Source organism: Motacilla alba, unplaced genomic scaffold, assembly GCF_015832195.1.
Source record: "Motacilla alba alba isolate MOTALB_02 unplaced genomic scaffold, Motacilla_alba_V1.0_pri HiC_scaffold_28, whole genome shotgun sequence".
Lineage (NCBI taxonomy): Eukaryota > Metazoa > Chordata > Aves > Passeriformes > Motacillidae > Motacilla > Motacilla alba.
This window is the reverse complement of record NW_024037374.1, coordinates 618948-644054: the sequence shown is the minus strand read 5'-3', so window position 1 is coordinate 644054 and position 25107 is coordinate 618948. Positions and strand designations below refer to the sequence as shown.

Here is a 25107-nt window from a genome sequence, read left to right as displayed (position 1 = left end):
GGGACACTTGGACAGGACAGGGACACACGACAGTGGACAGGAACAGGTGCAGAGGGATAGGGACACACGGGTGAGGGATAGTGATACACGGGGGGGGGCAGGGAAGAGGGGACAGGGACACACACAGGGAGAAGGGAACACCACGCCACCAGGATACACATGTAGGGACGCTGCTACCAGGACATGTCAGCACAAGAAGTCACCAGGACATGTCAGAGGACGCTGCCGCCAGAATGTGTATTAGGACAAAAGGTGGATCTGGTGACACCCACTGCAGAGCCACGTGACCCCGCAGGTGACACCGCCCACGCCCGACCCTTGCCCTGTCCCCAGCCTGTCGCCAGGAGCGGTTCCATGGCGGTGGCCACGGCGCTAGGTTCCCTGGGCGCGGTGGCCCTGGGCACCTTCGTGGTGGCCCTGCTGCTGCAGTGGCTCTGGGATGCGCTGGTGGCTGTCACCCGATTCCGGGCCGCTTGTCGCCAGCTGAACAAGTTCCCCGTCCCGCCCTGGCGCAATTGGTTGCTGGGACACACCGGCATGGTGAGGGGACAGCGGGTGGCACCTGCGGGGACAGCGGGGACAGGGGTGGAGGCACCTGCAAAGGAACAGCTGGGTGGTGGCATCTGTGAGGGGACAGAAGGAATGGGGTGGTGACACTTGGGGGGATGGTGAGATGGGGTGGTGGCACCTGCAAGGGGACAGTGGGGACAGACACACATGTCCCCAAGGCTGGCAGTGTCCTGAGGACAGACATGTCCCCAGGCCTATCTGTGCCCCCAGTGGCACACATGTCCTGTTGTCCCCAGGGCCAGAGCACGGAGGAAGGCCTACAGCAGGTGGACACCTTGGTGGCCCAGTACCGCCATGGCTGCCTCTGGTGGGGACTTCCCTGGCTGCCTGTCCTGCGTCTCTTCCACCCCAGCACCCTCCGGCCACTCCTCAGTGCCTCAGGTAGGACATGGGACATCAGACGGGTCCCCAGGGCCACCCGTGGGTGTCACCGCACCTGGCAGAGAGAGCTGGCAGTGCCCAGGCAGTGGCCACCAACCCAAGCCCACAGGTCCCCAGAGGTGTCACCATGGCCAGGCCAAATGCCACCCCAGAGTGGCCACCAACCTGTCCTTGAGGTTCCCCAAGGCCACCCAAAGGTGTCACCATGTCCAGCCTCCGGCTGTCCCCCAGCCCTCATCCTTTGGTGGCCATGGGTGCTGGGAGAGGGTCCCCACCCCAGGGTCCCCACCTGAGGGTTAATGGGTGCAGACAGGGCGGTGCCGCCCCCAGTGTCCCCACACAGGGGCCCTGATGGCACCCAGTGAATCCCTGCCCACCCTGTCCTTGTACCCTGCAGCTTTTGTGGCCCCCAAGGACAAAATTTCCTACGGCTTCCTCAAGCCCTGGCTGGGTGAGTGGGGGGGGTTAGGGTGGGGACAGCACCTCGGGGCACCCTGTGAATGGAGTTGGGTGTCACAGGGGTGGGGACAGCACCCCAGGGTGGGTGCCCAGATGGATCTGGATGTGTCACAGGGGACAGGGGTGGTTGGGGGACAGGGACAACCTCCTGTGTGCCCTCGGCGGACCCCAGTGTCCCCTCCCCAGGAGAGGGGCTGCTGCTGAGCAATGGGCAGCGCTGGGCAAGGCACCGGCGACTCCTGACACCCGCCTTCCATGGGGATGTGCTCCGGAATTACCTGGGAATCTTCAACCAGAGCACCCGTGTGCTGCTCGTGAGAGATCCGAGATGCGCACGAGTCCCCACCTGCACCCCAAATCATGAGTGCTGCACCCCAAATCCTGACCCACACCCAAAATTCTGTCCTGCACCCACTGCTCCATACTGAGTCCTCTCCTGTATCCCGAGTCCCATCCTGTACCCAAATCCTGTCCTGTCCCATACCCCAAACCCAAACCTGACCCCAAACCCCAACCTCACCCCTCGTTCATCGCTGCATACCTGTTCCACACCCCCTTCCCAACTCTTCCCCCTCTCCCACCCCTGTCCCACCCCCCAGTTTATGCCCTGTCCCTGATCCCCTCCCTGTTCCCTGCCCAACCCAGTCTGTCCCCACAGGCCAAGTGGGGGGCAGCAGCAGTGGCAGCTGGTGGGGGGCCGGTGGAGTTGGAGGTGCTGCAGCCCCTGAGCCTCCTCACCCTGGACACGCTCCAGAAGTGCATCTTCAGCCACGAGAGCCACTGCCAGGAGTGAGTGTCACCTGTCCCCATTGACCATCCTGGTGGCCATGGTGACTCCACCATTGTCCCTCTTGGCTATCCTGGTGGCTGTGCTGGCCCTGCCATTGTCCCCACTGGCCATCATGGTCCCACCACTGTCCCTTTTGGCCATTCTGGTGGCCCCAAGGGCCCTGCTATCATCCATGCTGGTGGCCACAGAGTCCCCCCACTGTTCCTGGTTCCCACAGGCGGCCCAGCGAGTACATCCAGGCCATCCTGGAGCTGAGCTCGTTGGTGGTCCGGCGCCAGCTCCGGCCACTTCTCCACCCGTGGTGGCTCTACAGCCTCTCCTCTGATGGCCGGCGCTTCGCCCGTGCCTGTGCCACTGTCCACGCCTTCACTGCTGATGTGGTGCAGCGCCGGCGCCAGGCACTCGCCTGCCTGGGCCACCAGGCCTGGCTGGATGGCCACCGGGGACACAGCATGGACTTCATCGACCTCCTGCTGCTCACCAAGGTGGGGCTGGGGTGGTGGCCATGGGGACATGGAAGTGGTCAAGAGGGTGGTCGTGCCCATGGGGAGATGATGGTGACCATCAGGGGATGCTGGTGGCCATGGCAGGGGGGGTTGGGCATAGACTGGTGGCCACAGGGGGACAGTGGTGGCCATGGCAGGGGGGGTTGGGCATAGACTGGTGGCCACAGGGGGACAGTGGTGGCCATGGCAGCATTGACCATAGAGCTGGTGGCCACTGGGATGGTGGCCATGGGGGAAGAGTGGTGGCCATGGATGGGATTTGGCCGTAGACCGGTGGCCCCAGGTGGCCCATGGCTCATCTCACCCTGGCAGGACCAGAACGGCCACACCCTGTCGGACGAGGACATCGCGGCTGAGGCTGACACCTTCATGTTTGAGGGTGAGCACGAGCTCCCAGGCGCCATTGGGGAGGAGCCACTCCAGTGTCCCCTCACTCACCCAATGTCCCCACAGGCCATGACACCACGGCCAGTGGCCTGGCATGGCTCTTCTACAACCTGGCCGGCCACCCTGAGCACCAGGAGCGATGCCGCCAGGAGGTCCAGGAGCTCCTGGCTGGCCGGGACACTGCGGACATTGAATGGTGAGATGTCCCCAGGGCCACCCCAGTCATGTGGCTCGGGGACACGGTGCCACCCTGGCTTGTCCCCAGGGAGGACCTGTCCCAGCTGCCCTTCACCACCATGTGCATCAAGGAGAGCCTGCGGCTGCACCCTCCTGTCACTGCTGTGTCCCGGCGCTGCACCGAGGACATCCCCCTGCGTGATGGCCGTGTCATCCCCAAGGGTATGGCATGGCCAGGGTGTCCCCAGTGTCACCACCCCCACCCTCATCTGGTGTCCCTAAAGTGGCCATTCCCATCCCTCCAGGGGTCATCTGTCTGATGAGCATCTACGGGACCCACCACAACCCAGACCTCTGGCCCGAGCCTGAGGTAAGACCACCCCATGAGGTGTCCCTGTCACCATGGTGGTGACAGCTGTGTCCCCTCGGCATGACTGTCAGTGTCACCCCAGGTGTTCAACCCTCTGAGGTTCAGCCCAGAGAACAGCAAGGGACGGTCCCCGTCATCCTTCATCCCCTTCTCTGCTGGCCCCAGGTATGTGCTGCACTGGGGACAGGAGTGTCCCCAAGTGCCACCCTTGTCCCTGGCTGGGTTCACAGTGGGGTGACAGTGACAGTGGGTATGCGGTGGCAGGAACTGCATCGGGCAGAGCTTTGCCATGGCTGAGATGAAGGTGGTAGTGGCATTGACACTGTCCCGGTTCGTGCTGCGGAGGGACACGGCGAGGCCACCCCCGCGCCGCAAGCCCGAGCTGATCCTGCGTGCCGAGGACGGGCTCTGGCTGCTGCTGGAGCCACTGGTGAGAGTGTCCTGAGGGACACGGGTCACCAGCACATGGGGACATCCTGCAAGGCAGGTGTCACAGCCAGGGGAGGAGCAGGGAATAAATGGTGGCATGAAGGGAACAGTATCGTGGTGGTGGTGGGGATGTGTTGTCCTTGGTCATGGGCCACCTCATGGCATGGACATGTCAACCCATGGACTTGTCCCCCAGGCCACTTGGCACCATCCATGGCCACATCCCCCATGTCCTCATACAGCCCCATGTCACCATCTATATCTGTGACCCCCCACCCATGCCCAGTATCGCCATCCACAGCCATGTCCACACCCATCTCCTTGTACATGTCCCCATCCCCATCCCCGCCATGTCCCCCAATGTCACCATCCATGTCTTAGTTGAATATCTTTATGTTACCCCAATGTCTGGGTGAAGGGATGAATAAAAATGAGGGAAAATCAAGGCCAAAATAAAAGGATTTACGTGTCCATGCTGGCTGAGTATCCAGGTACCTGGGTGGGCAGAAAGAACCTTTTCTAGAGGGATTTCCACTCCATTGTCTCCAAAATCCTGGTTTTTTGCTCCAGTCCATCCCCATTTGGCTGTGAAAGATGCCTGGGGGCCAGAGAATTAGAATCATGGAATGATTTAGGTTGGAAAAGACCTCCAATACCATCCAGTATTCCTTGATGCCACCAGTAGAAATGATTGGATGCAAAAGGTGAGATTTTTTTTGGGGTCGAAAGTAAAAATGATGTGCTGTCCCCTGTGAAATTCTGACATCGGTTCGCATCCCAGTGATTTTTCTCCTGCTGCATCCAAGTGCCCAAGGGAGTCAGGAAGATGTGGAGACCACCAGCCAGGTGTCTTCCTAACGTGGATGACCAGGACCATGGCTCAGCAAGTCTCTGCCCAACGAGGGTCACTGTGGACCATCCAGCGGAGGTGCTCCAATGGGGGATGGAGTTGGAGCAGCGCTCAAAGCCCTTCCCGCACTCGGGGCACTTGTAGGGCTTCCCTTACTGCTGCCTCCCTTGGTGCTGGGTCACGGCAGAGCTCTGGGAGAAGCTCTTCCCACACTTGGGACACTGTTAGGGCCTCTCCACAGTGTGGATCCTCTGGTGGGCAATCAGATGGCAGCTCTGCCTGAAGCTTTTCCCACATTCCCGGCACTCGTAGGGCCTCTCCCCAGTGTGGATCCTCTGGTGGACAATCAGGCGGGCGTTCTCAATGAAGCTCTTCCCACATTCTGAGCACGTGTAGGGGCATTCCCCAGTGTGCATTGTCTGGTGGATGATCAGGTGAGAGCTGTCACGGAAGCCTTTCCCACATTCCCCACACACATAGGGTCGTATCCCAGTGTGGATCATCTGGTGGAGGTTCAGGCTGGAGCTCCTCCTGAAGCCTTTCCCACATTCTCCACATTTATAGGGCCGTTCATTGGTGTGGATCCTCTGGTGGGTGATTAGGTGGGAGCTGATCCTGAAGCTCTGTCCACATTCCCCACACTTGTAGGGCCTTTCCCCGGTGTGGATCCTCCGGTGGCGGTACAGGTTGGAGCTGATCCTGAAGCTCCGTCCACATTCCCCACATTTATAGGGCCGTTCCCCAGTGTGGACAGTCTGGTGGGTGATTAGGTGGGAGCTGACGCTGAAGCTCTTTCCACATTCCCCACACTCATAGGGCCGTTCCCCGGTGTGGGTCCTCTGGTGGACGATCAGGTGGGAGCTGATCCTGAAGTTCATCCCACATTCCCCACACTCATAGGGCCGTTCCCCAGTGTGGATCCTCCGGTGGACAATCAGGTGGGAGCTCTTGAGGAAACCCTTCCCACATTCCAAGCACTGGTGGGGCTTCTTGCCATCGTCAAGCTGCTCATGGACCACAGCCTCAGAGCTCTGGCCAGATCTCCGGCTGCCTTCCTGGCACAGGGTGGGTCTTTCCCCCCCAGAGCACCCTGGGCTGGGTTTGCAGCCCCTCCTCCTGCGGGACCTCCGGGGCTTTTCCTCCCCGTTGGATTCCTGCGCTGTGGAGCCGCTCAAAATGGCCTCTTCCACGAGGTTCTGCTGTGGGGATTTGCCCTCCCTGGTCTCCATCCTCAGCTCCTTGTCTGGGGGAAGAAGGACAAGGAGAGGATGAGATTTGCTTCCATGCCAGAGGCAAGGGGAAGGAGATCCCCCCCAGTGCATCCCCAGCAGGACACTGGCATTGGCAGCAGGGCTGTCCTGCAGCCGGGGGCTGGGCTGGGAGATGGAGCAGGAGAGAGGGGGAAAGGGGTACTAACTTCCTCCTCACCTGCCTCAGTGTCCCAGAGCATCTTCCGCTTCCTCGCAGCCTCCTCCTCCATCCGGCCAAGGTTTGGGAATGGGAAATCCTGATCTGGGGAAAAACAAGATGTGAGTGCATTGGCTTTGAAGGTCCCGCTGGCCAAGTCCATCTCTAGAAGTCACTGCCTGTCTGGTGGCCAGAAAAACCTCCAAAAATCAAGAAGGAATCCAAAAACCTCTCCCAGGAGTTCCCTGTTTTCAGTGTCCTTACTTTGGGGTTATGGGGGTCCCTCTTCTCAGAGCTGCTGGGGGCCTGTGGGTCCTGGGCATCCCCCCCTCCTGGGTCCTGCTTAGACAGGCTGAGGGGCTTTTGGGGGTCCCAGGGGTGACTTTATGATGCTCATATTCCCATTTGTCTGAAATAAGTTTTTCACCTTTAAGACTGGTTCTGAGAGCAAAGAGGGGGGAAGAAGTGCACAATTTGTTTTTAGAACCTTTCTCACTCCTCCACATTCCTGCTCCTGTGCTGTCTGCAGATGCACAGACAGCAGGACAGAGCTCTCCTTTGCTTTTAGTTAGTTTCAGCTTACTGAGGCAGAGAAGTTCCCTGGACTCTGGTTTTTGGTTTTTCCTTTTTTTTTTGGACCTGTCTAAGCCTGCTCTGGACTGAACACCCCGAAGAGCACCAGGAGCTCCCACCTGTGCCCCACCAGGGCTGGGCCGTGGCATTTCCAGCACCACAGGGACTGACAGGAGACTGAGTGAGCTGAGCTACAGCCCATGGAGGGACTTTGTGAGTTTGTCATCACTTTTGGAGCAGCAAGAGGTTTTATTGTTTAATACTGTTCATTTTTTGGGCTGGTGAGTGCTTTGCCTGTTAAATAAACAGTTTTTTCCACTTTTCTCAAAGGAAATCTTTTTCCAGAACCAGTTGGGGGAGGGGCCTCTTGACTTTGCTCTTCTAGAGGAAACACCTTTAGAGGTTTTTCTCCCAAAATTGCCCTAAACAATGACCACATTGGCTTTGGCTTTGAAGGTCCCACGGGCGAAGTCCATTTCTAGAAGTCACTGCCTGTCTGGTGGCCAGAAAAACCTCCAAAAATCAAGAAGGAATCCAAAAACCTCTCCCAGAAGTTCCCTGTTTCCAGTGTCCTTACTTTGGGGTTGTGGGGGTCCCTCTTCTCAGAGCTGCTGGGGGGCCTGTAGGTCCTGGGCATCCCCCCTCTCCCGGGTCCTGCTTAGACAGGCTGAGGGGCTATTGGGGGTCCCAGGGCTCATGCTCTCCTGATTCTGTGGAAAATGTTTTTGTGATTCATGTCAATTGGCAATGCAATCAGCAAATGCTTCTATATGCTGTGTGCACAAAGAAAGGTTCTGAAACTTTCTGAACAAATAGCCAAATAAAGCATCAAAATCAAAGAAGTATAGTAGAGTAAAAGAGAGGAGGTAGCAAGACGACCAATGCTTAGAATAAAACAGAGGAAGCTGGGGTAAAGCTAAGAGATATTGCAACAAAGCAACTAAATGCTTAGGTATAATAAAAAGCTTGATGCACTTGACAAAATCATGCAGCAGACACGAGGGTAAGGCTTCCCTCCAGACAACCACAAGAATAGGAATCAACGACCACCTGGAAAGATTATGGAACTGCTGCTCCCAGCTTATTGATATTTGCGCATTTGGACTAACCAAGCACACTGGAAAATGCTTTGTAGGCTTCAAAGCAGTAGATATACTTTTATGAGCTTGTAAGTGGGGTGTGCCGTGAGTGGAGCGGTGACTCCCCGGCCACCCAGCACTGCTTGCTTTCTTTAAAATAAAACATACAGAAATAAAATTCGGATTGACTACTGAAATTTTATATCAATTCGAACGCGGCTCCCAGGCGTCCCAGGGTCCCCTTCTCCAGCACCCCCCCACTCCAGGCACTCAGCGCTTCCCCCGCTCCCCGACAATACTCCCAGGGTCGGGGGCCCGGGCCCCACTCATCTCCCGGCTCCACCACCCCTCCAGCCTGCCGCAGCTCCCCCAGCTCTGCTCTCGCCCCTCTCCCCACTCCGGGGCTCCCGCCTTTCATGCCCGGCTCTCCCGGGGATCCCCAAAGCCCCTGTCCCGCCCCGCCGGCACCGGGCGAGCGCCACGTGGGCCCCGCAAAATCCCCCCAGGGCCATTTACGGCTCAGCTCTGCACTCTGCGAGATCCAAAAACATCCCCTCGTCATATAAAGAAAAAACACCTCTCCCAGCGACACCCAAATATATTTGGGACTCGACTCCGGAATCGGCAGAACCCAAATCCCACCAACACGCCCCTCATCTCCAAAAACAACCACTCTCCCGGAGCTGCCGCGATCGACTCGGGGCGAGCTTCCCCTCCGCGCTCACCTGCGCGATGCAGGGCAATGCGGTGCTGCCGGGGCCAGCCGAGCTGCGGGCTCTGCGGGCTCGCCCTGGAACCCCGCAATGCCCTTTCCACTGCTGCTGCTGCTCCTCGGGCTGCTCCTCTTCCTGCTCCTCCCCTTCCCCTCTCTCTGCCCTTCCTCCCGCTCCTCCTCCGCTCCCGCCCCGGACCCCCCTTTCGCACCCCCGGTGCCCCACGGCCGCAGCAGCACTGGCTCTGGGGCAGGGGGAGAGACCCCCAAGAGCCCCCAGCGATGGCCGGGGGCTCGAGGCCCCCCCAGTGCGGATCCGTCCGTCCCGTCCCGCTCCCCCCGAGCCCAGATTCCGCTCCCGGGGCTCGCTGGATGCGAGCGGGCGGCGCAGGCGGGGTGGAAGTGGGGAGCGCTGGGCGCTGCGGCTCTGCCCGGCAGCTGCGGAGGAAATCGGTCAGTGCGGAATTCCTCTGGCTGGAACTGGGGAGAGGCCCTGACAGCGTCCCGAGTGTGGGAAGCGCTTCTCCCAGAACTCCACTTTGACCCGACACCAAGGGAGGCAGCACCAAGGGAATTCCTGACGGTGCCCCCGGTGCGGGAAGAGCTTCGTGTGCTGCTCCATCTCCATCCCCCATGGGAGGATCCGCGCTGGATAACCCACAGTGATCCTCGTTGGGCAGAGCCTCGGTGATCCGTGGGGTGGGGAAAGGTGGGGGTCATGGACATGGATGGTGACGTGAGCTGAACTCCCAGGGAATGTGGGTAATTATGGGTTTGAGTTGAGGGTTCTTGGAAGGGATGTGGGGTGCCGTGCTGTGGAAACTGAATTTCCAGATCATTCAAGCATGTGCCATGGATCCAAGAGGGGAATTCCCAAGGCTCCCAGGGGCTGGTTCTGCCCTGCTTCCCAAGGGAGCTGTGCAGGGGCAGGTGATAAGGCCCACAAGCTGTGTAGTGGGCTACCAGAGCAGACAGCAAAGGTGGCTTTGCTGGACATTTTCCAGCCCATTCCCAGCTCAAGGCAGAGGGAAGAAGAAAAGGAAAATAAGTCCTTGACAGAATCCCAGGTGGGTTGCGGTGAGAAGGGACCCTGCCCATGGGTTGCAGTCCTAGGAGGGAGAGACACCTCTACCCCAGGGAAGGTGCAAATGAGACCATAGGACCACAACCTACAGATTTTATTGAACACGTATTTTATTGAAGATAGTATTGACCAAGAAACGTGAGGTAGAGAAATAGGAAAGAGATCTCAGAGAGCAAAAGAACCAGGAAATACCTCCGGCTCTGACTTGGCAGCTGCCGGTATTATAACTACATATTATATTGTTGGCTTTTCGCAAATACTAAGTTGAATGCTATATGTATAATGTCAAATAACTTTGCTTTTATTTCTGCTATTAACAAAAACTTAGACATGGCAGTAGTGGTAGCTGGCACAGTTATGAGTGAATTGTCTGTTTAGTTGGGATAACATCCAGTGAACATGAAATGAGGACCCTGCTATTGAAATGCCAACTATCAGCATCTGCCGCCTGAAGAAAATATGGCCCAAGACCCAGACTGGAAGTGATAAAGAGAAGGAGCCAAAACTACAGCCAAGAAACATGGTGGACCCAAGGAGGGGCCATGCAAAATAGTTCCTGGAATACGTAAACTATTTTATGGAAAAATGCGAATATGCATTAGAGTCTATGAATATGCAACATGCTGATGTAAGGAAAAAAGGTATTTAAGGGGTATCCTCAAAGGTAAAGGTGTGTTCTCAGCTCAGTGCCAAGATGCACCTGACCCTAATCTTTGCTTTACCGTCTTTGTCTCCTATTGTCCTTTATTAAACCTTGTAAATTTTCACAGGAGAGTGAATGTGTTTTTCACATTTGGGAACTCATCCGGGATTAACACCTCACCTCCGAGACCCCAGGGGATGCAGAGCAGGGGTGTGCCCCGCCCAAATTCAGCGGCCTCGGCCTCGCTCACTTCTTGTGGCACAGATCAGCAGTTGCAGGTAGAACCCCCGGTGGGCAAAAGGAGACACATAAAGGAAAGGGAAAAGGCTCCCTAAAAGCACGGTGACCCCACAAATTCTTGTGCACAAAGACCCAAAGAAGAAAAGAGGGTTGGTAAGTATTCTTGGGGGGATGAGTGCGTGTGAGTGAGACACGGGCTGGTTATCCCAGATCTGTGGAGTGAGTGACGAGTCTCCCAGGCTGCAGTTCTGTTCTTTTGTGAGAAAAACGGCCAGTAAAGGGAAGAAGCGAGAGATAAAAGGAGTGAGAGAATCCCTCAGGGTAACTGGGACGGGGTCCCAGGGAGGGGTTGGACCCCTTGGAGGAAGGGAGCTGAGGGTTTTCCTGGCACAATCCTCTGGGAAAGCAGGATAAAAAGTGGAGGGGGCCCTTAAAAATTCTGCTGGTTTGAGGGATTAATATGCCCAAGATCATCCAGGGTTGAACAAAATTCTACCAGATTGAGGATATGCCCAAGAGCATCTGTGGTTGAACAACACAGCTGGATTGAGGGGTGCTCAAGAGCATCCAGGCTTGGCCAATAACATTTTGAAATTTTATAATATCCATGGGTGGAAATTAACAACTGACTTGAGAACAAAAGTACCTTATTTTCGTGTTGTCCTGTTGTGAGTGCAAGTGAGTGAGACATATTAAAGAAATAAAAGTGAGTGTGAATGAATGAAAGTATATGTGATATGGATTGTGGATTTAAAGTTAAACCTTTCTGAAAGAAGGTGGACTATTTTTTTGTGCTGTGAAGAGTGGGAGGTGTTCAAGCTGTCAGGGGAATGGATTGGATGTCAGGAGAATGGATTTATCATGGGGAAATGAGACAGGGAGACAGAGAAAAGGGCTGGGACCCCCTGGAAATGTTGCCTCCCCCTGTCTCCAGTTTCACTGCTCATGCCAGGAGCTCCAGTCTCCCTACCCGTATCAGCTTCCCTGCCTGTGTCAGGAGTTTCAGCCCTCCTCACCCTGACAGACCGCGATCACTCCTGTCCCTGCCGTGACTCTGGAGCTGCCTGCTCCTGCCCTACCTCTGTTTCTTTGTTGATTCTGGCTTTCCTGCTGACTTCTGCTCCTAGCTCTGTCCCTTCATTGGTTCCAGCCTCACTGCCGACCCCCACTCTTGTCTGTGCTCCCTCGGTGATTCCAGCTCCTGCTGTATCTATGGGAGGGGTTCAGGAGGGGGGCAGAGCCCCGGGGTGGTCAGGGTCCAGGAGGGGACTAGGGATGCCTGGTTCTGCTGCAGCAAGGGAGGGCACCCGCGCTTAGAGGGGGACTTGGAGGTGCTTCAGGGGAAGTGCCTTGTGAAGGAGTGGGAAGATCATGGGCCCTGTTTTCTGGGGGATGAATGCCGTCTGCAGCCTTTGGTCACTTGGGAAGCAGGCCCCCCCAAGAGGAAGTACTGGAATTTGTGGTTGATTCTGGGGCGGGAAGAACTTGTGTGGTGGAGATTCCAGGGAGATGTGATATGGGTGGTGACATGGTGGAGGTGGCAGGGGCAGAAGGAGAAAGGTTTAAAATCGCTGTCATTGAAGATGGAGTAATTAGGAGAGAGATTGGCATGGGGATAGGAGATGTCTTCTTGGTTCCTGGGGCAGGCTCGCTGGGGAGAGACTTGCAGATGCAACTGGAAATGGGAGATGTACCAGAAATAAAAGGCTGTGGACTTATTTTTAGAGATAAACTAGTTGTGTGTACACCTCGTGTGGTCCAAAGTGTGTTAAATCAGAGGAAAAAAAGAAGAAAAAGAGAGGTTGAAAAAGAAGAAGGGTGGTTAACAGACTCCAGGATGTTGGAATGGGGAATAATGATAACTTGGTTCTGGAGGAGGACAGGAGTTTGAATACAATTTCTGTACGAAGTGCAGGGAGGTGCCTTAACACATGGCTGGTTGGAGGTTGTTCAGTGCCGAACTGGCGTTCGGGAAGGTTTAGCAAAACAAGCCTTCCTTGAAGGGAAAAGAAAATATGTTGATGGTTTGTCCAGATGCCTACAAAAGAAAAAAAGAATTATAAGAACACCTGGGGACACCAGGTTAAAGGTTGTCAAGTTTAGGAGGTGTTTGGCCGCTCTCGAGCGAGCGGCAAGGTCTGGGGGGCTGCGGCAGGGGCTGATTCATGGGGGGGACCCGGCACAGTAACTCCCGGTGTTGGCGCACCCGCAGGAGGCGGCGCAGGGCGCGGGTTGCGTGGGGCGCCGCTGGGGTTGGGGGCTGGCTTGGTTGTGCCAGAGTCCCAGAGGACGGGGGGGTTGCCGGACGAGCTCGCCGGCCCAGCGGCGGTGCTGGGCGCGGGCTCGCCGCTGAGGAGCGGGCTGGCTCAGTGGCGGAGCTGCCGGGGGTGGCTCCCAGCCTGCCGGGGGTTCTGAGTCCAGGGTGGCAGCCTCAGCCTCGGCAAGTGGGTCGAGAGGGAGAGGGAGAAGGAGGCGGCGAAAGGAGCGTGAGGCACGCCGCCAGGGTGGCCGCGAGTTGTGCCCCTGCTCCCGAGCGAGCCGCCGGGCAGCGGGGGAAGGGCGAGGGACGGCGTTGAAAGCGCTGCTGTGGAAAGAGGGAGAGACGAGCCCGCGTGAGAGATAAGACCAAGGCAGGGATAGCCTTAATCTCTCGCTCGTTCTCCAAACCTCGCAAAGTTGGTTATTTTTGAAGCAATATTTCTTTTTTCTTTCTGTTTCAGTGTTTTTTTCTTGCTGTTGGGGCGGGGGGAGGGGGGGGGGGGGGGGGTGGGGGGAGGGGGAACTTTTGTTCTGTAATGCTTAAAACAGTTAAATGCTGCCCAGAGGGTAAAAAGCAATATATGTGATTCATCTCGTGTTAAAATCGGCCTGGCCTTTCTTGTTTAGCTATTTGTGGCTCACAGAAAGAAGAAATTGTATCTGCAGCTGTTAGCACAGCTGGATACAAGAAGAGGCGGCTGTGGGAAAAAGCTTTTTGCTAAACCCAGAAAGTTTTGGGGAATGCTGATGGCAAAAGCTGATGTCGTATTGTCTTCCTTTTGTTACTGTCCCTGTGCTATTATGAACTCATTTTCAGGTACTACTGAAGCAACAACTGGAACTATGGAAAGAGGGTGGATCCGTGCCAGCAGAATCAAAGGACTTGTGAAGGAACCTGAGGAATGGACTATCACATCTAAACCAGGTGATACCAAATTGACTTTCAAACGGGAACTGGGTGGTAATGGTTTGGGAAGACACAAATTGTTATAAATAAGAAGCTTGACTAGGCCAATATTCAAGCAGCAATCAATTTATTAATTAATATGGTAAAGTATGAGCAAAACAGCGCTGGGTGCAGTGGGGGAAGTTTTCCCTCCAGCTGCACACCGATGGTTGGGGCGTACAGATATTTATAGGGGTGCACATAAGCTTTTCTCAGCAGTTTCTTTTCCAAATTTTTATGTCACAATTCTATACACTATTGTGAGTTAGTTTTTCTCAGGATGTACCCCAGAAAGGAGTATCCCCAGATGGTGGGGTCCGACTTCCGAAAGAAGAAAGAGGTCTTCCAGCTGGTGCGGTCCAGACTCCAGATGTGCGCCCACCTTTTAACTGCAAAGACTATAAATTTTGTAACAGTGATGTCCAGCTTCCCTTGGTTGAAGCCATCAATCCTTGGGTTGATGTTCATCTTCCTTTCTCAAGCTGCTTTTTACTGTTTTGCTAAGGTGTTGAGATAGGCATGTTTCCTTTACATATATTCTAAACTTATATTTTCAAAGTTCCTTACTACAAGCAATATTCTAAAATTATACTTCAAAAGGTTATTATTGCAAAGCTGTTTAATGCTTAGCTACGTGCAGAAAGTTCCTGTCCAGCAGCAACATCCTTAAAGCTTTAATTCAGATGCTATAAAGGTTAATTGCAAACAAAGGATAAGTTCAAAGGCCTTCTTCCATGCTTTACTCCCTCAGTTATTTTTTTAGAATTCATCCTCTAATTGTCCCATGATCAGTTTCCACACATATCACAATCACAAGTACACATGCTGCCTGTATGTACCTGACACGAAACACAGCTTTGTATCTCACAAAATGATCCAAGGAATGCACAGAGAATCACACCTAATTGGGAAATAAGGCCAAGCTTATATCAGTGGTTTCAAGTGCCACTTGGACAAGTTCTGAGACACCTCCTTGGGGAGGAATACTTCTTCTTCAAACAGGAGGATCAGGACTGGTTCGGACAGAGAGTTCTAATATTCTGGCCTTAGCCTGTGACTTGTACAAAGAAGAAGAAGAATTAAAAGTTCCAGCAGTGCCATAATGTATACCCTGTCTGATTCATCCCAATACCAGCCATGCTAGCTGGGTTATATGTAAATGTTTAAATTGTGGAAAAAATTGGTATTGTAGTTCACAAAATGGAGGCTCTTGTTGCAGGGAGTGTCGAGCACCAAATATATCCCCTATCCAGAGAGAACTCAAAACAACTGAAATAATAACTTTGCTTTGTGGATGGGAATTATTAGTGCCTGTTGAATGGGAGATACCTGAGGAACAGTGGGAAACCACAGTTAAGGAATGTCAAAAATTATTTGCCTGGAAATTAGTAAAAAGGAAGTAACAAGGCAAAAAGAGGGCAAGACCGGGTTGGCCGCTGTACTCACCAATGAGAAGACCAAATACACCTGCTATGGGTTGCTGCTGGTTTTCAGCTTCCTTTTTCTACCTCTGTGGAGGTCGGAATTGAAGGCACTTGAGACAATAGTTCACGTTCAGACTCAGGTGTTTATTGTTTCTTATCAATGTTACAGCCTTACAGCCATGAGTTCTGCAGTCTTTCATTAGCAAGGCACAAAATGGCTAACTATCTCTTGTTACAAGGTCTTTTAAAGCTAAACTATCCAATTGAGAAATGACACCTAAATTATTTTCCTTTTTAACCCAATAACTAATCCCTCAAAGCCTGCAGTGTGGACTTTTCTGTCTAATTACAAAATACCACCCAAACCCATGAAGAAGAAGGAAGAAGAAGGTAAGGAAGAACAACCTAAAATGTTTTAGGGCATCCGCCCTAAAGCCTCCATCTTGCTTCATATTTATTACTATATTCTAAAACCCAAACTCTAAATTTTCCACCCTGTGATATTATACACCTCTAACCAATTACACACCCGTAACCCCAGTGCTGTCAATCAATTTTGGAAGCCTGTTCCACGGCCTCAGGTCAAATGCAGTGCTCTCCAGGGCATCAGAGTCGGTCTGTACAGAAAGTCTAAAATTCTCAGCATCCAGGGTTCCAACAGGTTGCAACCCCATAGGCATAGGAGGTGGAGGTATAAACCATACCAGACCTCTGTTACTCCTTTTTCTGTCACTCATCTTTTGTCTTTTCCCTTTCGGGATACTGGCAAGATCGTGTCACAAATGCTACCAAAAGCATTACATAGAAAGAAACCAAAGTTCCTCTTTTATTGCACACACCCATATCAACAGGCACTGTTATAACCCATCCAAATTAAGTACCTGTAGGCAAAACAGGAAAAAATATTGGATTGCAAGAAACTTAGGAAAAGGTGGTTATAGACTGGGAATTGAATGTCCAAAAGGAGAGAGATGGATTTGTTTTTCATTTGCCCTTAGGAGTGCAGTCCAAGATTAGGTAAAAGAACAATTAGTAAACAAAAAGGTAAAACCAGCACAGCAATCTAACTCATTATTAACCCCAATTTATGTGCTGAGTTCTATTATGAGACTCCAAGCAGTTATAGAGATATTAACAAACAGAACTGCTCAGGTACTGGAATTGATACCAAGTCAACAAAGCCAAACAAAACCCGTAGTGTATCAAAATAGATTGGCTTTAGACTATTTATTGGCAAAAGAAGGGGGTGCCTGTGGAAAGTTTATGATATATCAGATTATCGAAAATAGATGACAACGGGGATGTCATCCTGGAAATAGCAAAGATATCAGAAAAATAACCCAGGTACCAGTCCAAAATTGGGAACCAATGTTAAAAACTAGCTGGTGGGGTAATGTATTGGGGATAGAATGGTGGAAGAAATTAGGCTTCTTCCTTTTATGTGCTACAGCTGGTTTGATATTTCTTCCTTGTTTAATCCCATTTTATTTGGCTAATTACCAGCATAGTTTGAAACATATAAGTGGACAAGAAATATTGCTCAAGCCAAATGATTTATAAAGAATAAAAGGGGGGTTTGTTATAGAAATCTGTTTTGGTTTGAAAAGACAGATGTCTGCTAAGGAAGGCAGGAGCCTCCCCTGAAATGGAAAATGTAAAACCCTCCCTACAAATTGTTTTAATTTTGAAATTAAGAGGCCTCTCAGGCAAAGATATAGGAGCAGGAATAACAGTTCCTTACTAGGGAAGAAAATTTAAAAACAAAACAAAACAAAAAAAAACCCAAGAAACAATGCAGTAATACAAAACAACACTGACAGAGTCAGAATAGGACCTGCCACCCTGTGGGTCAGGGTGGTGGTAGCAGTCCCATTAAATGATGGCTGCAGTCCTCCGGCAGTGGTTCTGTTGGAGCAGGGCCAACAGAACCCAGATGTGGTTCTGTCCCACCAGCTGTGGTTCTCTTGGAGCAGGGATCCTGTAGAAGGGTGGAGTTTTCCTGTGACTGTGTTTGAAGGGTCCCAGGATGAGGGAGGAGATGAGAATCTTGACTCCATTTCTTAGAAGGCTGATTTATTATATTATTATATACATTATATTAAAAATGCTATACTGAAAGAATAGAAGAAATTATACAGACAGAAGGCTATCAAGGAATAGAATGGAATGATAACAAAAGCTCGTGACTCTCAGAGTGTTGGACACAGCTGGATCTTTGATTGGTCATTGAGTAGAAACACCTCACATGGACCAATCAAAGATGCACCTGTTGGTAAACAACCTCCAGACCACATTCCACAGCCATCAGATAGTTATTGTTTGCACTTCCTTTCTGAGGCTTCTCAGCTGGAATTGGAGAAAAATCCTAGCAAAGGATTTTCATAAAAATATCATGGTGACATTTTCCTCTGAAGGTCCAGGGGTGGTGTAGATGGGCCTCGTCTTCCTCTGGGACCGCAGTGGAGAAGAAAGCTGTCCCATTGGGAATCCACTGGGAAAAGGCTGCTTGTGGGGTTGCAAATCTCAGAATATATCCAGCTGGGAATGCTTGGCTCCTCCCTCTGGGCGCAGCATTTCCCAATAGGATGATGTGATTATATTAGTGACACTCAATGGCCCATTAACAGAATATATCTCCTGGAGGGAGGATTGGTTGTGGAAGAGGTAAAGAAACCTGCCCACTGAACAGAAGATAACTGTTCCACAGATAGGAATAGAATACACACACCCATTTCCAACCCAAGACAATTCTAATATTGGCTTTTCACAAATATTAAAATGGATTCTGTATGTGTGGTATTAAGGTAACTTGGCTATAGAGATATAGTTTTTATTTCCATTGTTAACTAAAACTTAGAAATAGCTGATACAGTATGCTTGTGTTACAATGCCTGCTTGGATGGGATAACATCCAATGAACACAGGATGAGGGCACCTGCTACAGATACACCAACTATCAGCACTTGCCATCGATAGAAAGTATGGACCAAGGCCCAAAACTGAAGGTTATGATAAAAAAGGACTAAAACCACAGCCAAGAAATACACATGCTCTAAAAAGGCAGACCTGAGGAAGAGCCATGCTAAACAGTTCTTGGAAGATGTAAACTAGTTTGGGAAAAGTTTACTATGCATAATTGTTTATGAATAAGGAACAGGCTGATGCAATAGAAATGGTATATAAAAGGTGTTTCCAAAATAGCAGGTGTGCTCTTGGCTGAGTGCCACGATGCACCCAGCTGTAAATCTTTGCTTTATTGTCTTTGTCTCCTACTGTCATTTATTAAACTTTTACAGGAGAGTGAACCTTGTTTTTCACACAGGGACATCCTGGGGGCATGTGGGGGTGTCTGAACACAGGGCTCTGGGGCATGCTGGAGGGCACCAGGAATGTCCCTGGACAAAGGGGGCCTGGAAGTCCTTTGGGAGCACCCGTGTGCCCAGGACTGAGCTGTCCCCATGCCCCCAGGGACACCCAGAGCCTCCCTGCCTGGGCAGTGGTCACTGGCCCTGCTGCTGGGGGCAGATTCCATGTCAACAATTACTGGGATCCCTTGCTGAGGGCAGGTGCTATGTCACAGGGGAGCCCTTTGTGACACCCCACTGCCCCTGTGGTCAGTGTCCAGCAGGACAGGGAAAGCACACGATAGGATGGGAATACAGAGCTGGCGAGGAGACTCTACACACAAGCCCGAGACTTTCCCTTTTTCCTCAGCAGCGCCGTGGTGCTGAGGTTTTACCCAAACGATTCTCATTTCCCCTTTTTCCACTACAAGCCTTTTCCTTTCTACCAAAGCATGGAGAAGAAGCCTTGGAGCCAGTCCAGGGTGGCCTGGGAGGAGGACGGGGCTCCCCAGGAAAGCAGCTCCCCAGTGGAGCCCCACGAGGTGACAATGGTGCAGCCCCTGCAGATGGGTGAGTGAGGAGCCCTGCTGGGCTGGGCAGGGCTGGGACCCCAGCCTGTTTCCCTGGCTCACAGCAGCCCAGGCGTGGCTGTGATGCCTCAGTGCTGAGGCTGCTCAGGGCTGAATGCCAGCCCCAGCACAGCCTCTGCCAAGGAGGGAGTGAGCAGAGGGGCCCCAACTCCTGCTCCAGTGTGAGGGCAGTGAGCAGCAGCTGGGCTGGCAGGAGGCAGGGATGCCATGGGGCACTGCACCTTTCCTGTCCCTCTGCCAGCACATTCCTCAGCCCAAGGTACTGGGGCTTTCCCCTCCATGCTGTGCTCCAGCATGGCAGCTCCTCTGCTGGGCACCCTCCAGCCAGGATCCACATGGGAAGGCTGTGCCAGCAGAACAGACACAGGCCTAGGTGGAGGGCAGATCTTGCCCTGCTCTCTCCCATGGCCAGATTCTCTGTAGCCTTTCCTTCTCTCTGTTAGATGCCTGTGGGTTACCTGTGTATGAGGAAGGACAGGAAGCCATGGCATTCATCCAGACCTTTGTCAGGCTCTCTTGCCCGGTAACTGCAGTCCATTGGATGGTGGCTGTGCCCTGTGCTCCCCCAGGGATCTGGTCCTGCTGGCCATGTGTCCCCCCTCAGATGCCCCGTGGTCTCTCTGTCCCCTGGCTGCCAGATGAAGGATAACAAGCTGAAGTTCCTTGAGAGCATCTGCACCCTGTGCAGAAGCGCCAGGGACTGTGACTCATTACTAGGCCTGGAGTGCTTCTGCCGCAGATACGAGCTGGCAGAGAAGATTGAGGTGAGGGCACACCTGGGGAAGGGGGCAGGGAACCCCAGCACCCTGTGAGGGCAGTGCTTCCGCAGGGCGAGGAGCTGGTGGCACTGGGTGCTGGCAGCTGCCAATTCCCAGCCCAGCTGTGCTCAACAGGCACTGCTGAATGAGGAGCCCCAGAACCAGACGTGCACAGAGCTGCAGCTGCTTGCCATGCTGGCCATCACCGAACTGAGGTACCTACTTATTCCTCTGAGGGACCCCAGCCCAGTGCTCTGTGTCCACCTGCACAAGGGCCTGAGACGCTGCTCCCATCAGCAGTATCCCACTGGAACCTCCCTCTCTGCAGCTCTGTGGTGTCGGTGCTGCAGGACAACACACAGCTGATCAGCTCCTGCTTTCTGAGCATCCTTTGTCTTCCTCCAGAAGAGGAAATGATCGGCCTGGAGGCTTCCCTCTATGCCCAGGTAAGTGCTGGGTGAGCTGCAGGATCCCCAGGCCCTCTGGGCTGCTCTTGGCCACCCCATGCTGCCTCATGATCAGAGATCCAGGGCATGGCAGGGTCTTGCTTTGCTTTCCCACCCTCATACTTCCATCCCCTTCCCAGGGCTCAGCCATGTCCAGCATCACAGGCTGCTGTGCATGCAGGACACTGCCTGTCCCTGGATCTCCCAGGCAGTGCAGGCATCCTGCCCTGGGAATTCAGATCAGTCTCCAGGGTGGGAGGGACAGCAGAACCCCTGCCATCGCTCTCTGTCTTCCCTGCAGACCCTGGATGCCATGGACATCATGCTGAAGGCTGTGGTGCTCAACTCTTCTGGCGAGGTGCTGCAGGACGTCTTGGAGGTCTGGCCTGGGCAAAGAGTGGAGGTCCTGGCACTGTTCCTTACCCTGTGTAGATGGTCCCCAGCCCAGTTCTGAGCAGGCAGAGCACACTGCGGGGAGGGTGCCGACCTGCCCTGGGGCTCAGCTGGAGTGCACGGGCTGCAGAGGGTGGCACCTGCCTGGCCAAAAGGTTGTCCCAGGGCCTTTGTTTCAGGCACAGGAGCCTCCTGAGGCTGAGCTCGAGGTGAGAGGAAATCTTAAAGGATGGTAGGAGTCCAGCCCAGGAGGAGAGAGCCCCACTGCTAGCACAGGAGCTGGCGTCTGCTCCCAGAGCTCACCTCAGCTTCTCTCTGCCCAGGTGCTGCTGACCTTCACCAACTCTGAGAGAGCCATTGTGCGGGAGAGGGCCTTGCAGAGGATTTGCATCCTGAGCCATTGGCTGGCTGGCTGTGCCATTCTGGAGGTGAGGACCAGGTGCCGTCCAGCCATCTCCCTGTCCCTGTGGCCAGTACAGCTGCAGCTCTGAGGTGCCTTCAAAGCCAGCCTGGGCACAAGCTCTGAGCTGAAAGGTCGTGGTCCCTCCATTTCCCCTGGGCTTCCCAGCCCAGAGCCAGCTCTGCCCCAGCCCTGTGTCAAATGGGACTGCCCAAGGAGTGTGGAGGGAGCTCTCCCTGCTGGGGCTACTGTCCAGTGGATTCTCTGAGAGATGGGGCCTGCAGGACCCTACCAAGTTCTGACCCACCTCCAGCCCAGGATACAGTGTGTGGGTCCAGGTTTTGGCCTCAGCTGACACCTTCAGCCATTCTGCTCTTCTGTCTGCTTCTCCCAGGCTGGTCAAAATGAGGAAAGAGGTGATGTCTGTGGACAGATCCAGATCCCAGTCCTTGGAAAGGTATTTGGACGTCTCATCCTCATGTCATTTGAGGAAGAAAAGACCAACCGTGTGGCTCTGGATGCTCTCTATGCCCTCCTCAGTTTCATCTGTCAGCAGAAACGTAAGAGAAACTGTGGTGGACTGCATCCCCCTTCACAGTGACACCCCCGATATATCTGCTGATCTTCCCCAGCATTTTGATGAACCCTTGTGCCTGGTGTAGTTGCCACCATGTCCCAGCACTGCTATCATCTTTATTCCTTCCCCACATTCTCTGTCCCAGGTTCTTGATGGTCCCGTGCAGCTGAGCTGCTCGTCCACACAGGACTCAGCCCCATTCCACCTATTCCCCATGTCTCCTGGAGATGTTGTGTCCTTCCCTGACACACTCCAGCCCCACGAGCCCTTTCCCCTGACCAGTACTGCAGCCACTGGGGGCTGCATGCAGAGCTCCAGGGGCTCAGAGCCTCCTGGGCCAGCAGCACTCGCTACAGACACTGGAGGGAGGTTGCTCAGTGCCACCACCTCCTGCTATGACCAACTCCTCCGCAGCCATTCCTAGTTCCCAAGCTCTGTCAGGATGTGCTGGATTTTGGCTTTTTTTTTTCTTCTGTTGAGATTGGGATTGAAGGTACTAGAGACAATATTTCATGTTTAGACTCATTTAAGACTTGTGTTTAACTTATCAGTGTTACAGTCTCACAGGCAATGAGTTCTGCAGTCTTTCATTGCAGGGACAAAATGGCTATCTCTTGTTACAAGGTCTTTTAAGGCTAAACTATCTAATTAAGAAATGACACCTAAATTATTTTCACTTTTAACCTAATAACTGATCACTTGAAGTCTGCAATGCAGACTTTTCTGTCCAATTACAAAATACTACTCAGACTTACGAAGGAGAAGGAAGAAGAAGGTAAAGAAGAACAACCTGTCTCCACCTTAAAACTTGCCCTATATGTATTTCTCTATTCTAAAACCTTAAACTCTTATGTTTTCTAGCCTGTGATATTACACACTTCTAATTAACCACACACCTATAATCCCAGTGCTATCAATTAATTTTGGAAGTCTTTTTCACATCCTCAGGTCAGATGTAGTGCCTTCCTGGGGGTCAGAGTCTGTTAGCACAGAAAGTCTAAAATTCTCAGCATCCAGAACTCCAACAGGATGTGGTTGGCTTGCTGGCACAGCAGCTGTGTCTCACTGACATGTCCAATTTTCCCCACTCTTCAGGTGTGACACTGCCAGAGCGTAATGCACAGCTCCAAGCACATTGGGAAGCTGAGATCACCTCCTCGCTTCGTTCTCCCAGTGCCAAGGACTTCATCGAGGTACTGAGAGCTCCCCTTGCTGGGACTTTTGTCCACACCCTTTGTGGGCCCAGAATCAGCAGAGCTCCTTTCCTTCCTGCCACAGGCCGTTGGAAAATACCTGGGACCTTCTGAGAGGACATGCATCATCCTTTCAACCATTACCACGTTCCACTATTCATCCACCTGCAATCAGCAGGTGGCTCTCAGCATGCTGGAGGTGATTGGGAGAGACCCTGACTGGTGGCTGATGGATGTAAGTGGCCTGTGTCTGGATTGCCCAGCCATGTTGGCTTCCTGCCTCCCTCCATCCCTCCCAAATCCAGATGTCTTGGGCACCTGAAGCCACCCTGAGGCAGCAGAGAGGGATGGGAAGGGCAGCTTGGCTGCAGTGGCAGCACCATCCTCACCTGTGTCCCTCCAGGTGCCAAACATCGTGAGCCATATCTACCACACTGGGCTGGTCATGGACACCCAAGTCCAGCACAGCCTCCACTCCCTGCTTCTCTTGGTGGCTGACAAGAGTCCTGGGCAGGTGGTCACAACACTGCTGCAGATCGCTCCACGAGGAGAGAGGTACTGGCCCAACAGCCTCTGTGGGGAGAGGGACCCCGAGACCCTCTGGCTGGCAAACCTAAGAACACTGCAGGACCCCACTGAGCAGGGCCCTCCATCCCACCACGCTTTCCAGCCCTGTTGGGGGTCATCCTGAGCTGGCTGGGCCAGCCAGAGCCAGCCCAGAGTGAGCACGCTGCTCCTCAGGCATCTCCTGCCTGCCTGGGCAGGATCCCCAGGCACCCCACATCCTGCAGGGCTGGCCCAGGCCCTGCTGACAGTGCTCTGCCTTGCAGGAATGCCCTCAGTTTGTGGGAGGTGATGTTCTCGGTGCCCCAGACAGTAGAGAAGGTCTTGAAGGAGCTGCATGTCCAGCTCCAGGACCTGAAGAATGGCGTTTTCCAGACCTCTGATGGGAACAACTGCCTCACTTGCTTGGCTGTGAGTGAGCGGGAAAAGCCCTGGTGCCTTTGTCCTCAGCTGTGGGGGGAAGCAGAAGCTGTGCCAGAGGAGCCCTGTTGGCTTTGCCAGGGGCAAAGGTTGCTCACTGCAGGGTTTCTTTCAGCTGCTGGCCTCCGAAGAAGTGCAAGAGGAGGAATTCGCTCCATTGTACAAAACCTGCAGGTTTCTGTTGTATTCAGGCAACAGCAGAGACAGACAGATGATCTCCCTGCTGCTCAGGGCCCTCATCATACTGTCCGAGAGAGATGACAGGGTGAGCAGGGTGGTGTCAGGGGCACACGCATGGAAGCTGGGCTCTGCAGTCCTGGGCTGGGAGTCAGGACAAGGGGTCACTGCTCCGAGCACCCTCCCTGACTGGCAGGGCCTGGGGAGTGTTCCAGGCTTGGGCCCACTCACAAAATGGAAACTGTCTTTCCTGCAGGCAAGAAAAATGAAGGTCCTGCTGCCAGACCTGGTGAACCTGTTGCAGCACAACTGCATGTCTCTGGCGATGAAGGCCCTGAGGGTCCTCCAGAGCGTGATGAGGCGCTTGAAGAGGACCGAGGCCAGTTCCATTGCCGTGGACATGGCAAAGGCACTCCGGCGCCACTTCGATGAGGTGAGGCTGATGTGGAGCACAAGCCCTGAGAGGGGCACTGGGCTGTGACAGCAGCACTCGGGGCAGGCTCTGCTCCCCTGCGCTCTCCCGGGATGGATTCTGCTTCTCCCCCCTCTGCAGTCTGGCCCCTGAGCATCGTCCCTCACCTCAGCTGCTGTCACACCCCTCCCCATTGTGGGTGGGAGCTGCTGCTTCCCAAGCTCACCTGTAGTGGTTTTGCTTTGCCAATTTCAGATTTCCCTAATTTTGAGATTTCCCAACCAACGTGCTGGTGAGTGTGGTGGGTTTCAGTGCTGGCCAATCATCCATGCACTCACTTCCTGCTGTGAGATGGGATTAGGAGAAAGGCAAAGCAGGCTCAAAACTTTAAAAGGGTATAAAGAAAATTCTATTAACAGTAACTAAAACCGAGCCCTAAGAGGGACACAGGGCTACGGCAGCAATACTGAGAGCAGGCTGCACTCCCCTGGGCTCTCCATTTCCAGTCCAGGGATGGATTCTGGGCCTGCTTCTCCCCAGTCTGCAA

At 53.5% G+C, this 25107-nt stretch overlaps 2 protein-coding genes across 2 annotated transcripts; one reads left to right on the top strand and one right to left on the bottom strand.

The window, feature by feature from the left end:
* Positions 1 to 182: 182 nt before the first annotated feature.
* Positions 183 to 4540, top strand: LOC119696326 (cytochrome P450 4F3-like). The gene is made up of 12 exons (XM_038126028.1): positions 183 to 540; positions 807 to 951; positions 1349 to 1402; positions 1597 to 1724; positions 2069 to 2199; positions 2418 to 2685; positions 3019 to 3085; positions 3160 to 3289; positions 3359 to 3492; positions 3576 to 3640; positions 3723 to 3805; positions 3905 to 4540. The coding sequence occupies exons 1-12, from the start codon at positions 184 to 186 to the stop codon at positions 4083 to 4085; spliced, it is 1743 nt and encodes a 580-aa protein (XP_037981956.1). The 5' UTR covers position 183; the 3' UTR covers positions 4086 to 4540.
* Positions 4445 to 8839, bottom strand: LOC119696333 (zinc finger protein 239-like). The gene is made up of 5 exons (XM_038126036.1): positions 8704 to 8839; positions 7950 to 8128; positions 7477 to 7609; positions 6348 to 6431; positions 4445 to 6162 (listed from the first exon to the last, which is right to left on the bottom strand). The coding sequence occupies exons 4-5, from the start codon at positions 6397 to 6399 to the stop codon at positions 5144 to 5146; spliced, it is 1071 nt and encodes a 356-aa protein (XP_037981964.1). The 5' UTR covers positions 6400 to 6431; positions 7477 to 7609; positions 7950 to 8128; positions 8704 to 8839; the 3' UTR covers positions 4445 to 5143.
* Positions 8840 to 25107: the final 16268 nt, after the last annotated feature.

What these genes read in the sequence shown, in the direction of transcription:
- LOC119696326 (XM_038126028.1), top strand. Translation starts at nt 184, where the DNA reads ATGTCAGCACAAGAAGTCACCAGGACATGTCAGAGGACGCTGCCGCCA. An exon ending in TGCTGGGACACACCGGCATG is followed by an intron (nt 541 to 806) that starts GTGAGGGGACAG and finishes TGTTGTCCCCAG; the next exon opens with GGCCAGAGCACGGAGGAAGG. An exon ending in AGAGCACCCGTGTGCTGCTC is followed by an intron (nt 1,725 to 2,068) that starts GTGAGAGATCCG and finishes CTGTCCCCACAG; the next exon opens with GCCAAGTGGGGGGCAGCAGC.
- LOC119696333 (XM_038126036.1), bottom strand. Translation starts at nt 6,399, where the DNA reads ATGGAGGAGGAGGCTGCGAGGAAGCGGAAGATGCTCTGGGACACTGAG. An exon ending in GCTCTGGGACACTGAGGCAG is followed by an intron (nt 6,163 to 6,347) that starts GTGAGGAGGAAG and finishes TTCTTCCCCCAG; the next exon opens with ACAAGGAGCTGAGGATGGAG.